This window comes from Coenobita brevimanus, chromosome 102 (assembly GCF_032717465.1).
Source record: "Coenobita brevimanus isolate Jiangsu-jjx chromosome 102, ASM3271746v2, whole genome shotgun sequence".
Taxonomy (NCBI): Eukaryota; Metazoa; Arthropoda; class Malacostraca; order Decapoda; family Coenobitidae; genus Coenobita; species Coenobita brevimanus.
In genome coordinates, this window is record NC_137055.1 from 34,840,266 (window position 1) to 34,856,786 (window position 16,521).

Genomic DNA, 16,521 nt, shown 5'->3' on the forward strand with positions numbered 1-16,521 from the left:
GGAAGTAACCAATAATCAACTGAAACATAGTGTAAGTTATAAATACATCAGCCAGTTTCCTATGGTAAATTCCTGAAACTGTATTGTAATCACCACCATCCCAATCCAGTTTTCCCACAATCATATCGGACATGATGATACAGAACATGGCTCCTTGACCTTCAGTGAGGACACTAAAATTAGCAGAACAGAAGCACCACAAAGTGCAGGAGACGCATGAAGGGAGAAGAAGGGATATCTAACCTTCCCCCTCAACCTTTTCAGTTTTACTACAAAATATTTTTCTACTCTAGTAGCAACTTTTTCCATTACTTTGGTGATTCAAAATTTATTACTAAAACAAATGCTGATGCTGTACAGAAGATAATTTCCAGTAAAAGTGCAATGGTCTAAACTGTATGGTTAATTCAAACTCAAAATACCCTTGTCTGTGAAATTATAATAAGAAATATATTTGGTTTCATGAAACTCAGTTAATAACTAATAATGGACCGGTGGGTATATTTACAGCCTGATTGCATGAATCAGAACAGTAAAGTTAACAGTCAATCCTCTGTTACCTTTTTGGGGGTGTAGAAGCATAAGTGGATAGCTAAAGATGAATGCCACTACAGTACAATACTTACTGCTTGGTTGGATTGCCGCCACCTGCTAATTGCTCGCTGGTCATCAGGATTCATTGCCACATCCTTCGCATTCTGAACCATTGGGGTGACGGCTAAGGACGGGATGGGAGAGAAAGTACCATAATGAGTGCAGCAAATAAGTAAATAAACAAATAAAAAATGATAATAATAATAAACCAGATGACAAGGGATGAAAGGGGATATCATAGGTATGCAGTGTGTGAGGAATGATGAGGAAAGGGTAGTGGTGAACAGTGGGATATTAAAGATGCATGGAGAAAGCATTACAGCCAGTTGTTGAATGAGGAGTCTCACTGGGACAGGGAAGGTTAGGTGCCAGCAGATCCAGTGTTTGGCCCTTGGCCTTTGATTGACGCTGCTACTGTGAGCAGGGCAATAGGCAGGTTGCAGGTGGGGAAGGCAGCAGGTGTGTCTGAGTTGACTGCTGAAATGTTGAAAGCCTCAGGAGATATAGGAGTGAGGTTAGTCACTGACCTGATAAATACGACTGTGTATGAGTGTGTTGTCCCAGATGACTGACTGAAGAGTGTAACTGTAAATGTGTACAAAGGGAAGGGTCATGCCCTGGAAAGAGGAAATAAAGAGGCATAAAGCTTTTAGACCAGATATTGAAGGTAATGGAGAGAGTGCTAGAAGGTATGATTTAAGGAGTGAATATTGATGAGATGCAATTTTAATGCCAGGTAAAGAGACCACTAATGCCATATTCATTGTTTGATAGCTTCAGGAAAATATAGAGTAAAGAAAAGGGAACTGTACTTTGTTTTTGTAGATTTGGAGAAGGGCTTTGACATAGTCCCTAACGAGGTGATGAAGTGGGCAATGAGAAAGCTTGGGATATAGGAGTGGCTAGTCAGGGAGGTTATGGCCATGTATGTAGGTGCTCACACCCAGGTAAGGGTGAATGGAGATTTGAGTGATGAGTTTTCCATGCATGTTAGTATGCACCAGGGGTCAGTTTTGAGCCCTTTGTTGTTTTTCATGGTACTTCAAGCCCTCTCACGTGACTTCAGAAATATACTCCTGTGGGAGATGTTGTATGCTGATGATTTGGTGTTGACTGCAGAGAATGAAAGGGAGGTGGAGGAAAGATTTAGAAAGTGGAGAGATGGTATGGAGAACATGGGCTTAAGAGTAAATGTAGATAAAACAAAAGTGATCGTATGCAGGGCTGTTGGCAGTACTGTCAAAGATGAGGGAGAGTGGCCATGTGCGATTTGCCACAAGTGCGTGGGAAGTAATTTCATCTTGTGCAGTGTGTGCAGTAAGTGGGTGCATAAAAGATGTAGTGGTATTAGAGGTAGACTGCAAGATAATGCTGCTTTCATGTGTGTGGTGTGTCGGGGAGAGCAGGTGGAGACTGTCAGGTGTGAAAGGATTGCACTTGCTGGTGAGTCTCTTGAGTGTGTGGTCGAGTTTTGTTATTTGGGAGACATGTTATGTGCTGGAGGTGGGGCAGAAGCTAGCAGGAGTAGTTGGAAGAAGGTCAGGGAGCTGTTGCCTCTCCTGACACTGAGAAGGCTCTCCCTCCGTGCTAAGAGATCTCTGTATGCAGCATGTGTTAGGAGTGTAATGCTGTATGGTAGTGAGACTTGGGCAGTGAAGGAAGAGGATATTCGCGAGCTCAAATGTACAGAAATGACAATGATTACGTAGATGTGCAGAGCGTCCCTGAGTGTGAGGCCTGGGGGGGCTAGGTTCACGATGGAAGAGCTGGGGAGTAGACTGGGACTGGAGTGTATTGGTGTTGTGATGAGGAGAGGTAGGCTGAGATGGTTTGGGCATGTGGAGAGGATGGGGGATGATAATTTGGTGTAGAAAGTGAGAAGTGTTAATGTTAGGGATAGGGTTGCAAGAGACAGACTGAAAAAGACCTGGGACGAGGTCACTGAATGTGACCTCTGAGATCAGGGACTGAATAGGAAAGCTGCTGGAGATCGAGCAGCATGGACAGCCACCATTAGGTGACTAGGCCAATGCATGCATGCATGTTGGAGCCTTCAATAAATAACAAATGAATATTAACAATAAAACTAATAATGAACTTTCATCGCCACATTACAGCGGAAACAGTCCACACTGTAAGTAAGAATGTGTTCTAGATAGAAATATTAGAATTATATCTATGCAGTTGACAATGTACACTAGCAGAACAGGCAAATCAGCCCTATGGGTAGCAAAGGAACCATAAAAGGTAAATTAAGATCATCATCATCATCACCATCATCCAATCCAGTGGCGCCCAATGAGGAGCGCAGAAGCCTGGGGCTAGGCAAGTTGGTCCTGACATTTAAGATGATAGTGACCAGCCTCACTCGTCCCTGAGTGGCATTACGTGGGCAATAAACCCCAACCACCCCTTGGATATAAACCCGCACAGGCTCAAGCCGATTGGACTGCCTTAATTACCCACTAAACCACCTGGCGCCATAATTTGGATATATGGTTACCACCCTACGTAGGTTTCCTGGCGTAAATGAAATAATTTGGCTTGTCACTCAGTATAATGTCACCAGTAGGCAGAAGGAAGAGGAAAGAATGAAGGAAAGAAAGACAGAAGTGGGAGTGTAAAGTAACCCACTGACAGAAGGAGGAGGAAAGACTGAAAGCAACAAAGACCAAATAGGAAGGAAAAAAAGAAAGGAAGAAAAGAAAGGGCAGACATCCAAGAACAGCACTACATCAAATGAGTGGATGGTGGGTGCCCCCACCTACCACTAGATATCCGTTAAAAAATATCACAAGGAGGACTTACAGTATCGATTTTTTCAAATCCGGCCCAAACTAAGCATAACTCTTTTTAACTAATCAGAGTGTGGAAGAGTTGTATACAGTGAAAAGGTCTCAGCTGGAACCTCAACTGTGTAAACACGACTGTGTCCCCTGGTTAAGTGAGTTGAGTATGACAAGATAATAATTTTTATGTCCAAATGGTTTTGTTTGTGGGGTGGAGTCAGGATTCTACAGGCCTGAACAAAATATGAATGAGTGCATGGCCCATTTCACTGAGCATACTGTTGATTAATTTCCCATTTTCATACTTTCTCTGTTCTTGTTTTCTGAATCTTAGCCTACCCCATCCTCAGGTGGGGAAAAAATGTGATGACAATGATAATGATGATGACTACGATAATGACAATGATGACAAATATAATGACAACGACAATAATGATAATGATATTACTTCTTGTGATGGGATCTGATACTCACATGCCTGTACCTGGTCAGAGGCAGCAATAACCTTGGCCACAAAGCTGGGGTCTTCAGAATTGTCAGCCTCCTGTTTGGCTACCATGAGGACTCGGTTGGCCAGCCTGGCTATGGCACTGGTGTTGTCAACCATGGCCTGTGGCTCATGATTCCTGATGGATGCCTCACATGCGGCCGTGTGCTTCTTTATCAGGTCCTCTAGAAAGGCCACAGTGATTGCCATATTAGAAAAGCTGCAATGACAACAGCAGTTCCAAAATTCATTTATCTGCTGCTGAAGCAAATATATTTTTATGAAGCAAAACTCAACAAACTCAACAAATTATACTTTGTCACTGATATAAATGAAGGACTAACTGTAACTTTACAAAATTCAGTTCGGTAGGACTTGGATGTGATGATATTAAGGATTATATATTTTACCTGAAGCTTTGATGAAGGCAGCTGAATCAGTGGCTTCATCTGCAAGATCTCTCACTTTCTGTATACTCTCAGCATACTGTCGACGCAAGTTTTCAAAGTGTTCGTCGGCCGCCTTGTTGGTCGGGTATGTCATGCGGATGCGGCCAGCAGCCACCAACTGAGGCGTTAAGCTCTCCACCTACAGAAAAAAGCGAAAAAGAAATAGATTTTTTGGCCTATCAACTGCCTTATGGTCATTAAGGCAGACACTCATTTTTAGACTAAATTACTCCAAAAAAAGTACACCGTACCTGGCCAGCAGATGACAAGAGTGCCTCAGCCAATTTCTTGTTGCCACCAGAACTGCCAGCGGCCACCATCTGGGCTGTCTTGGTGGCACGGTTGCTGAAGTTGGCAAGGTTGGCTGCCCGGCCTTCAAAATTCTGTTCACGCCCAGGAGTACCTGTAAGGTTTATATTATAATACATACATACAAGATGGCATGTGCAAAATGCTCAGTTCAGAATATACATACACTTTTAATTCACAAACACCATCACCACCACCATCAACTTTACCATCATTATCATCATCATCATCATCATCATCATCATCATCACCACCATCATCATTACCACCATACATTCTACCAATAAGCTGGGTGGATAGAATCCTGACAAAGGAAGAGGATAAACGTAACAGAAGGAAAACTATCAACAGAGTACTCTGTGAAATGAGGCATATATTCATTCACTCATCAATGAAGCCTTAAAAATTATCCACTTCTTTCTAAAGATTTGTGTTTCCACACTGTACAGTACATATGATTAGGTCACTCTCTCTATGCTTGTGGAGCTACACACACACACACACACACACACATACACACACACACACACACAGACAAAGAGGGGGTGGGGGGAGTTTTGCCACAACCCTTACAGACTTGTCTTTGGGCCCCTCCACCTCAAACAAGTAATATGAAACTTATGAAATTATGTGGAATAATGGCAGCTATACTCCTACACAAGAGACAGTAACAGATTACACGATGGAAGATGATGCTCAAGAAGGACACCTTCATATGGCAGCACTAATATGACCGAGAACTGCAGCTGCCAAGTTATACAAACGTCCCTCTGTCCCATCCCTATCTCCCAAAGGGAAAATGGTGGACTGCAGAGGTGACCTTGGCCTACAGTCCATCAGGTTCATGTTCAGTTAACCTCTGGGTTACAACTACTGCTACTACTATGATCAAAGAAAGATGCCTGGAAGGGATTAGCTGTAATCATTATCTCAAATCTCCATCCCTCGTTTCTTCCCCCTACTCACCTTCAGGGGCAAGGACCGCATCAGTGAACTGCTTGAGAGGTGTGGTGATGTCAACAAAGTCCTCCACCACTCGGTCTACAACAGCTGTTTGTATCTTATCCTTCAGCTCCTGCAGTTTTGTGGACAATGCTCTGAGGAAACAAGGAAAAATCATCATCTAGACTTTTTTTTTCACCTAGGGATGAGGTGAGGATGCACTATACACTCCAAATATATCATAAGTCAACTTCTGATGTTACAACACACCTGGCCACGGCCTGAGCTTGTTGTGTGTCACCCTGTCCCCGCCGACACATCTCAGACAGTTGCTGTGATAGAGAGTCCACTTCCTCACACAGTGCCAGGATACCAGTCTGTGCTGGACCAGTCAACCCTGAGGCAACCTGATGGTATACAGTAATTAACAATTTACAACATATTCCAATGCATTCTATGCATTAGTAAGAGCAATTTAATAAAGCACTATCAGCATTACTGTAACTACCTTTTATATTTATTATTCAATGACAGGGTGGATAGACAAGGATTGTGGAAAGTATTAAGAATATATGGAGTAGATGGGAGGTTGCTGAATGCTGTGAAGAGTATGTATGATGGTGCTAAGGCTGCAGTACATGTGGATGGTGAACTGAGTGAATTTTTCTCTCTGAAGGTTAGGTTGAAACAGGGATATGTCATGTCTCCCTGGTTGTTCTGTACATGGATGGGGTAATAAAAGAGATACAAGGTAGGGCAGTGGATGTTGGAGTGGCCCTAGTGAGAGAGGGTAGAGTTTGGAAACTCCCTGTACTGTTGTTTGCAGATGATACTGTGTTGTTAAGTGAAGACGAAAGGGAGCTGCAAGACATGGTGGATGAGTTTGGGAGGGTGTGTAAGAAACGGAATCTAAAGGTGAATGTAGAGAAGAGTAAAGTGATGGTCTTTGAGAGAGGTGAAGTCAGTGAATGTACAGTGAGGATGGATGGTGAGGAAATGGAAAATGTGAGTATGTTTAAGTACTTGGGGAGTGTGATGAGTAAGGATGGAAGTTTGGAGGGTGAAGTGCTTGAAACAGTACAACAAGGAAAAAAGGTTGCTGGTTCCTTGAAAGCAGTGATAAGAAACAGGGATGTGAGCATGGAAGTGATAAAGTTACTACATGACAATATTGTGATACCAACTCTAACGTATGGAAGTGAAGCTTGGACGCTGTTGGAAGGACACAAGTTAAGAATGAGAGCAGTGGAAATGAGTTATTTAAGAGAAGCCTGTGGAGTCACATGGAGAGACAGGCTGACAAATGAGGATATAAAGGAGTGTTGTGGTGTGGATGTGGATGTGACAGGAAGTGTTAGGAGGAACACACTGAGGTGGTTTGGCCATGTGGAGAGGATGGAGGGTGAGAGACTGGCAAGGAGAGTGTATGTGAGTGAGGTGGAGGGGGGGAGAGGGAGGGGGAGGCCGAGGATGAGATGGAGGGATGGAGTGGAGAGCTATATGAGAGAGGGGGGTGTGAGTTGGGAGCAGGGCAGTGAAATGGCGGGGAACAGGGCGATGTGGAGGCAATTTGTTTGTGGCCACCCCGTACGGGATTAAGACGTCTGGCAATAGATAGATAGATAGATTCAATCTTTAACTGCCCTATCAAAAGCAGAGAGGCCCAGGGTTAAGCTGCTTAGTCCAGACACATGAAGCACAGGAGGAGCCACCTGAAGGTAGCATTACATCAAGTGAGTGACTTGGGGTGCCCCCACCTACACTATGCATGAAAAGGAACAGTATATGCTGCTCTTGCAACATCTTTTTTGAGCTTTCTTTCACCAAAAATAAATATATGATATCAATAATGGCATGTCTTCAAATTTTGAATGAGACATCCCTTGCACAGCACAACACAGATGGTGCATATTAGTTCTCAAGTAACAACATCTGATGGGGACCAACCCTCTGTTCGTGTATAATAGATGAATGACTAGCTCTTGAAAATATAAAAGTCTGGCCTGTACTGTGGTAAATTATTATAAAATGCAAATAAAATCAGTGACTGACCTTTTTGCCTTCCTCAACAATAAGGCCAATAGCCTGTTGGCCAAGACCCTTGTCGTCCATGGAGGGATTATTCAACCAGCGCTGTGCCTGCTCCAGCCGCCCAGCCACCGTGTGTGCTGGCTGCTGAACTCCACTGCGCTCCACATTGACAACTGCTCGTTGGATGGCCCCACTCAATTCATTTAGTTTCTCCCCTATGCTGCGAGCTAGACTCTGACCCTGGTGTGGAGGAACATTTAATAAAAATCTGCATATCTGATCAAATTCTTGTACCCGTAACGCACACAATTAGGATATATGTTAGCATAATACATATGGCATCAAGTGATCAGTTCTTTGAATTCATCAGCCAGGGAATATTGGACTGCATCCTTTACAAAGAAGGGGAGTAATATTTTGAGATACAACAATAAAATCAAGTTCAAGAACATTCTGGATTTTGGAAAAAAAAAAAAAAGTCAAATTATAGGGGGAGGGGGGAAACATAAAATATCCAGGGTACCTGTGGTGTTGCTCCCTTGCCATCTTGCCTGAGTTCACACAATGCATCAGTCATGGAAGAAATATCTCCAGAAAGTTTCCTAATGGCATCACGGTCCGGCGGCAGTGATCGATCTGCCACCTTACCCGCCTGATCCAGGATCTGTCGGAGAGACTTCTCTCCTACACCACCACGCAGAGCTGTAGGATCCTGCAGCATGAAATTTTAAATGAATCATAATTTCAACTGGAAGAAAGAAAAAAATCCATTTATATAACTCCCATTACTATAGCTATATTTCAGCATGATGTATCATAACTACTAAACCGTATTGAAAAGAAAAATGTCCTCAACTGTCATGCACTTATTCAAATACAATTATCTACAAAACAGAGATCATGGTTTCCAAAATTAACCTGTAGCCAGTCATGAGCAGCCTGAGCCTTGCCCTCGATAGCATTGAGGACTTTCTTCATGACAGTCAGATTGTCTGCATCCCATTCCTCTTCATCATACGTGGTTAGCTGCAACACACGGATGATCTCGTTGATTTCATCCGTCATCCGGCCTGCAGAAATGGGATAGTCAAGCTAGGCACTTTCTTATAATACCAGTCAGGATTCTGGAGGATTGAATGATACGCATGTGAGTTTGCTGCTTATATCACTGGGCAAGCTGTTCATTAGTCTCCCTCTATCAAGATTTCTTTTCCCTTGCATTTGTGTCCCAGCCCTTCCCTATTCTTAAGTGGGAAAGGAAGATGTGCATGGTGATAATGATAATGATGAGTTAATAAGGATGAAGTACTGGAAATATGCATGAAGTACTGTATAATAAAAATAAATAAGAAATAATATATGTCCATGAAGAAAGTGCAAAACAAGAAAGAAAAAATAAACATACGCAAAGTCTGAGAATAAACGTATGTAAGAAGTGAAAGGAGAGTGAAAGTTCTGTTTTACTGCCTATTTCCAGTTGACTTACATCCCCATACATCACCATACAATGCATCAACTATTTTAAAAACAAACCTGCCAAGTAATTTCTATTTTCAGCAGCTTCCTCAATGCCCTTGCCTCCCTGGTGGAAAATCTGTATAAATATCTTCATGGAGCAGATAAGAATGGGTGAGAGTGTCTTGACCCCCTCCAGACACCGCATGAGAATCTCCCTGTGGATCTGGTGTGTCAGTTCCTGCTGCCGACCATCCACGTCACGTGACACCTGCAACACACCATTAACATTTACAAATCATATCAGAATGTCAACACTCATACACCTGGTCAAAATACATGACATCTTATTACTATGTGCACTAATTGTTTGAAACAATATAAGAAAAAGGAAGCAACATGCATTGTACTGTAACAAATACAGCGTACATTCAAAATGACAAAATATATTAACAGTCAACAAAAACATTACATAGAAGTGTGTAGTGATGCATTTCTGTGAGTATGTGAGAGACTATCATAAGTACTGTACTCACTCTTGTAAGGCAGGGTGAAAGATCTTTAACAAACTGGACTAAGTCTTCCATGGTCTCAATAACTTCAGCAACAGCCAGATAGTCCAACACTTTCTTGCACTCCCGGATAATCTTCCTCACTTCAGACTCATCAAAACACAAAAGCAGTGCTGAGGTTCCTTGTAAGATTCCTCGTGCTCCTTCTATCAACTTCTTTCTGTTGGAATAAAAGCAGAAGTTACAGCTACCATAAACAGCACTGTAAAATTAAAACTAAAGCAACAAAATGCAATGCTACATTAAACTCAATTCTGCTTTACCAGTTTTCCATCCATTAATCCATCACCCAGTCCTCTGATTCTTTCATGTCAGGAGCACAGGGGTCCAGGGCTCTGCATTCAATAATTTAAGATAAAGATTCATATTCTCTTCTTAAATAAAGGGTAACTACATTACATACATAACAGTGTAAGCTTTGTAACTTGATCAACATGGAAAATACGTCATCAGATTAGTAAGTGTGTGCACTGACTGACCTAGCTGGCTGTGAGTACGGGTCTGCCTTGAGGAGTGATGAGGCCTCTTCCAGGAGCTTGGCGGCACCTTCCACTCTATGTAGCGCTGCTGGCATGTCCTGCTTCAAGATGGGGTCGTCGCTGCTGTTGATCGTTTCACGCCCAACCTGAAGTATCCAATATATCATGAACCTTTTCATGAATCAAAATTAATAAAGTACAGAATGTTTGTTATATAGCACTGCCAGCATGTCTTGCCTCAAGATGGAGTTGTCACTGTTTATATCCTCAACATGCAGTACACAACATATCAAGAACCTGAACCTGCATTTATATAAACATACATCAAATACGGAAGGCCTCCATTATATACTGCCTCTTTTGACATTCTTCTTTACAAGTTCCACAGTGATGTACAGAAAAACTGCCCAATCAATTTCTATTGCTATGTTGGGTTATAGGGCATAACTTATTGCAGAGGACTGCAATATACAGTAGTATGGCTGACGGTATGAAGAAACACTCAATGTGCCATGATATGCACTTCACTGACACAATGTGGTCTCTTGACAATCCTACAGCCAAGATGTAGAAAATTGCATGATGTACGCTCTCTACACCAGCAATAGGGAACCGCAACTAATCAGCTCCAAGTTCAGGTTCGGTTCCTATAACAGCATGCCTGTTCCGGAACCAGTTCTGGAACAGGTTCCTAAACAGGGGAAATTCAGCAAGGAATATACAATAAAGGGATATTTTGTACTACCAAACAATTTCTTAAACCAAAGAGAACATTATTATTCAGGGTATTGATTAACTCACTTCATATTGTATAGTTTTCTATTAACTGTCTTAATGTATTGCAGACATCTATCTATCTATCTATTGCCAGACACCATACTCCCTTAAGGTGTGGCCATTTGACTTTGAGTTATTTGTTTTACGGGGAGGGGCACTAACCCTCCACCAACCCACTTGTTCACACGTAAGGAGCACGTATGGTTTGGTTATATGGTTACCACCCAGCGTTGTAAATGGTTTCTTGGCTTACAGGAAACCATTTGGCTTGTCACTCAATGTAAAGCCACCTGTAAAGGAAAGAAAAGCAATAAGAAGTGACAGGAAAGATGGGAGAAATAGGAAGAGAGGAGGACAGGCACAGAAAAAGAATGATAAAGGCTAAGGAAGAAGTAGGCAGCACTACATCAAGTGAGTGGATGATGGTCGCCACCACCTATTGCAGACATATTACTGGTAAAGTACAGATTATAGTTATAGACAAACTTATATGAAATTTACTGAGGAAGTCAATTTTCTTCACTTGGTTTAGGGCCTACTTTAAAAATTGAACACATATTATATGGAACTTAAAGATATGCACTTTGTATAAACATAAAGATGACAATTTTAAAAAGTCATTAAAGATTTGTAACATGAATTCTTAATGCATCATTTGCTTATGAGTTATGATACCTACTACATAATCATGCCCCATAAAGTTACATATGTATTATAATCCAATGCATTTGGTATACTTTTTCTATTTATGGCCTTCACATATTGCAGACATGCTACTGGCAAAGTACAGATTACAGACAAACTTAAATGTGCGCGTCTAAGAAAGGACAAGGAGGGTAATATCATATGTGGTTGACTCTGTCACTCTACCTATCCTCAATTCACTGTCAGCTGATTGTTGTGTGATGAGAGAGAGAGAGAGAGAGAGAGAGTATTCTACTGGGGTTCAATTTCAAGTTGACGAAGCAATTTTTAGTTTTTAACTTTTTGTGGGTCAATACTGTAAAAAAAATAATGATAGCCGGAACTGGAACCGCCAAAAATCTATCAATTTCAGTTCTGGGTTCAACTCCTCTAAAATATGCTGGTTCCAGCAATTCTGGCTCGGGTTCAGCTCCATATCACTGCTCTACTCAGCTACACATTTATCTGTCAACCTTTTTCCCCTGACAATTCAACATGCAATCCCCCGATACTATACTGTTACATGCAAAAGTTCACTGATATTCCCCTGCAGCATTTGTCTTGCCTTCCCTATATTCCCAATAGTCAGAGAACCCTTCTTTCTCACACTCCTTTGCTGTGTGCTTCATACTGCAATTAGATAAAAATATTTCATGTAACATTTTCCCTTGCTACTGGAAGGAAAGGTTAGTTAACTTCTGATAATGAGAGCACCTCACTATTACCCACAGCTAAATCCATCCCATCTAGTACTATGTCTCAATTCCTTAGGTAACAGTTAATACAAAATACTGACCAAACAAACCATCAACTTCTTCCTCACGACAGTCCTCCCATAAGCAAAAAACTCAAGCAGTGGGAAAAATACATGAAAAAAACAAAAATCCTACTAAAAATGTTAATAAAAATATTTCTTACCATTCACTATGACATACCTCCAGTGAGTTAAACAATATCATCAAACAGAAACAAGACATGTAATTGTACTAAGGGGAAAAACAACAGAGTGTCAGACTTTCCTTTCACATGATGACCTTAATCACTCAACCATGACCTTCAGTAACTGACAGCCAAACAATATACACCTGCCTCCACAGTACCATAATTAGGCATGACTGCAAGAGACAGACAGAGGCAGGGAGAGTGGGGGATATAAGAGTAGGTGGTTCCGTCCCTGCCAGACACAAAACCTGGAGTTGGCTGAGGGAGTGACACATAACGAGGCAGGAGCTAAATATAATCACAGCATGTCTGGCTACATTTGTCCACCCTCACCTTCACCCCTTTCTCTCATCCCCATCTTCATCCTCACCCTCATCTTCACCTTCACCCTCACCCTCACTCTAACCCTCATCTTCACCCTCACATTCACTCCTGTCTCAGCCCTCACCTTCCCCTGCTCATCCTCACATTCCTCCCTCTCTCAACCCTCACCCTCTCTGCCATTATTCTCACCCTTTCTGCCATCACCCTCACCCTTTCCACCCCCCCCTCTCTCTCTCTCTCTCTCATATGGGGTGGAAGAATGGGCACTAGGAAGGGAAGGGGTGAGTGAGGACAGAAGGGAAGTGTAAAGAAAATCGAGGGGAAAAAGAATGAAGAAATGATATGAGGGAAGTGAAGAATGAAAATGATGGAATGAAAAGAAAGTGATAAATAATGATGAGGAAATGAAAGAGGAAAATGGAAAGAAAAATTAGTTAATAAGTGATGAATGGGGAAGGAATAATGAGGGAAAAGAAAAGGAAGGAAATGATGAGAAGAAAATGAAATAACAGATGATGATGGGGAAATAAATGAAGAAAATAATTAGAGGGGAAGTTACGAAAGGAAATGATGAGAAGGAAGTTAAGCAATAAATAAAGGAGAATGAAGAACGGAAATTATGACTGGAAAATGAGACAGGAAAACTTTTTAAAAAATATGGAGAATAGAATATGGAAAGTGAAAAATGAAGAAGAAATGACGAGGAAAATAAAAGATGGAAACCGGACAATGAAGAAACACAAATGAGCAAAATATATATATATATATATATATATATATATATATATATATATATATATATATATATATATATATATATGAATAAAGAAATGCTACGGGGGAATGAAGAAAGAGAATAATCCCAGTGAAATAAATACGAGAAAAATGAAGAAAGGAAATGATTATGAAACACACGAAGGAGAAAAACTAGTGATGACGGGAAACTAAAGAAAATGAAGAGAAAAAAATGATGGGGAAAAAATGAAGGAAGAAATGATGCGAAAATGATAGTACGAAGATACGAGGGAAGCTTATAGTAGCTGGGATAAGGCAGGGGTGAGGCAGGTGTGAAGGAAGGGTGAAGGGTTAGGCAGTGGGGGTGGGATGGGGGGTTAGCAGGCGTGAGGTACGGGTGTGGGGTGAGGCAGGGGTGAGGGGTGAGGCAGGGGTTTGGGGTGAGGCAGGGGTGAGGGGTATGGCAAGGGTGAGGCAGAAGTGAATGGTGAGACAGGGGAGAGACACGGGTGAGGGGGTGAGACAGGGGTGAGGCAGGGGTGTGGCAGGGGCGTGGGATAGGGCAGGAGAGGAGATTAGGCGGGAGTAGGGGGTGAGGAGGGGTAAGGGGTTAGGGATGAGGGAAGGGTGAGGCAGGGGTAAGGGGTTAGGGGTGAGGGAAGGGTGAGGCAGAGGTGAGGGGTGAAGCAGGGTAATCATACACACCTGTCCCTAATCACCATCACCTCACACCTGTACAGCATCATCCAGTCGCACCAACGCTACTCAACCTACACCATTTCTCTCTCTCTCTCTCTCTCTCACCTTAATCACAGCCATCTTCACCATAATCAATCGTTTCCATTACCATCTCAGCCGTGATATTCAGTGGTTATCGTGTTCGCCTCCCATTCAGCGATACCCTGGATCTGAGCTCAAATCCTCGCCGTGGAGAGCATTTATGTGGATGCTGGCACTGCTTTTATTTCATTCCATTTTATTTATTTTGCTCTTTTCACAAGCTAGCATATTACTACACTACCCAACTGCATGTCAGATATATATGCAGACTCCAAGACAAAGACACAGACATCGCAAATAACTACACTTTCTTGTAGCCCTCTCTCACTATACACACAGCGCCCCGTTTCGTACATGGCCAGCATTAGGAAGGGTTCGTTCTGGCTATCACTCTCCCTCTGAAGAAAATGTCTGATTCTAGAGTCATTTGTGGAGTTCCTTTAAACTTATGACCCTCGTCGTTTATCTCTCACACTAATCTCATCACTTAACTAGGCAATTATTTTTGTCCTTTTGTGGCCCTGCATCCTTTCCACAGCACTGCTTCGTGACTAGCATCATGTTTTGGTGTTAACTTAGGGTTACAACTCAACATTTAAGATGGAGTGATGGCAGTTTTAGGCCAAGTTTGAGTATAATCTCATGCGTTTCATCAGCCTCACCGGTGCAGTCTCTCTCTCTCTCTTCTTCACTGACACATTTTTCAACCGATATTTGCATCCATTCACCAGCTTAAGGTCTTGTCATATTCACCTCACTGGCCTCATCACTTTCACGTTCACTAAGTCTTATCTTCAGTTTCATCTTCAGTACGCCTGGTCCATCTTTTCATACGTTTCTCATTGTGATATTCGTACCTGCTTATTTTATTTATTTATACATTTGCATTTTTCTCGTGTTCACCGTACGTATTCTCCCTCTTCCATCAAACTACACTTCCGTACTGACACCTTCAACTCTCTTAACCTTGTCAGTATCATGATTTAATTTTGTTCTTGGTACCTCTGGCTATTTCATTCAGCTTATACGTTTTATTTTTATTTATTTTTTATTGGAGGGTTTAGCTACAGCCTCCATCAACTTCAAAACGACACATTATTCCTGAGTGAGATCGTCTGGAGTTCTCGGTTGAAGGGGTTAATGAATTCTACGTGCGATAGTATGATGATGATAACCTGCATATGATACCGCATTACACCACACCTGCGCCACAACACCACCACTCCAGTAACTCCAAACCGCTATCTCCACCACACCACCACATCACATAACACCACCGCCACACCACCACCACCACACCCTCCCTACACCACCACATTACTGTTCACTCACCGTCATTAGATCTCTCTCTCTCTCTCTCTCTCTCTCTCTCTCTCTCTCTCTCTCTCTCTCTCTCTCTCCTAAGCATCTGTTAATATATACATACACTGAGTACTACTTTCGAAATACTCCTACGGCGGGTCTATTTAGAATTTTATTTTAAAAAGTCGATAAATAAAAAAAAAACACGAAATAAGTATTAGAAAACATTTGCAGTCTACACACACCTGCGCCAATACACGTGCGCAAACACAGAGAGAGAGAGAGAGAGAGGCACTAATACAACAAACAAACGTATCCTCTTGTTTTTTAAAAGCAAAATTCTGGACAAGGAACCACGATTATTTTTCTCCTCTCTCTCTCTCTCTCTCTCTCCTATAGATTCTCCATCCCATCTCTCGTCCCTTCCTTATCTATGGCATGTTCCTCGACACGCCTCCCATTCCATATTTTTTTCCATCCCACTTTTTTGGATTTTTTTTTTTTTTTTTTTTGCGTATATTTCCCGTCTTCGATTTCCAATCCTTTTCTTTTTTTTCGGGGTGGGAATTTCGTCGTATTTCTTATGGACTTGTATTTTGTAGTAATCACTCACTCTCTCTCTCTCTCTCTCTCTCTCTCTCTCTCTCTCTCTCTCTCTCTTTCATGGGTTTAAATGTTATCAAGAATAAGTATAAATTAAGCCGACAAATAATACAATAAGATAATAATAATCAGGCAAGGCTATATCTGTTCTTATTAGTGCCATTAATTTTCGTCTTACTGAAAAAAACAAAAACATAATAAAACAATTAATATACACAATTTCCTACAACCAAGGTCAGGCTACTGCTAAATCAAAACACAAAGCAA

General features: G+C 41.8%; 1 protein-coding gene across 13 annotated transcripts in view; it reads right to left on the bottom strand.

Annotated features, from left to right (window-relative positions):
* Vinc (vinculin) overlaps positions 1 to 16,521 on the bottom strand; it is a 112,726-nt gene that overhangs the window by 30,757 nt on the left and 65,448 nt on the right. For all 13 annotated transcript variants that reach the window (XM_080284635.1, XM_080284634.1, XM_080284632.1 and 10 more), the window contains exons 3-14: positions 10,108 to 10,253; positions 9,593 to 9,788; positions 9,135 to 9,327; positions 8,520 to 8,671; positions 8,125 to 8,313; positions 7,623 to 7,841; positions 5,841 to 5,977; positions 5,595 to 5,725; positions 4,571 to 4,722; positions 4,281 to 4,458; positions 3,858 to 4,055; positions 627 to 718 (exon numbers count right to left, since the gene is read on the bottom strand). In XM_080284635.1, the coding sequence (XP_080140761.1) occupies positions 627 to 718; positions 3,858 to 4,055; positions 4,281 to 4,458; positions 4,571 to 4,722; positions 5,595 to 5,725; positions 5,841 to 5,977; positions 7,623 to 7,841; positions 8,125 to 8,313; positions 8,520 to 8,671; positions 9,135 to 9,327; positions 9,593 to 9,788; positions 10,108 to 10,253 (1,983 nt within the window). The remainder of the gene's footprint in view (positions 1 to 626; positions 719 to 3,857; positions 4,056 to 4,280; positions 4,459 to 4,570; positions 4,723 to 5,594; positions 5,726 to 5,840; positions 5,978 to 7,622; positions 7,842 to 8,124; positions 8,314 to 8,519; positions 8,672 to 9,134; positions 9,328 to 9,592; positions 9,789 to 10,107; positions 10,254 to 16,521) is intronic.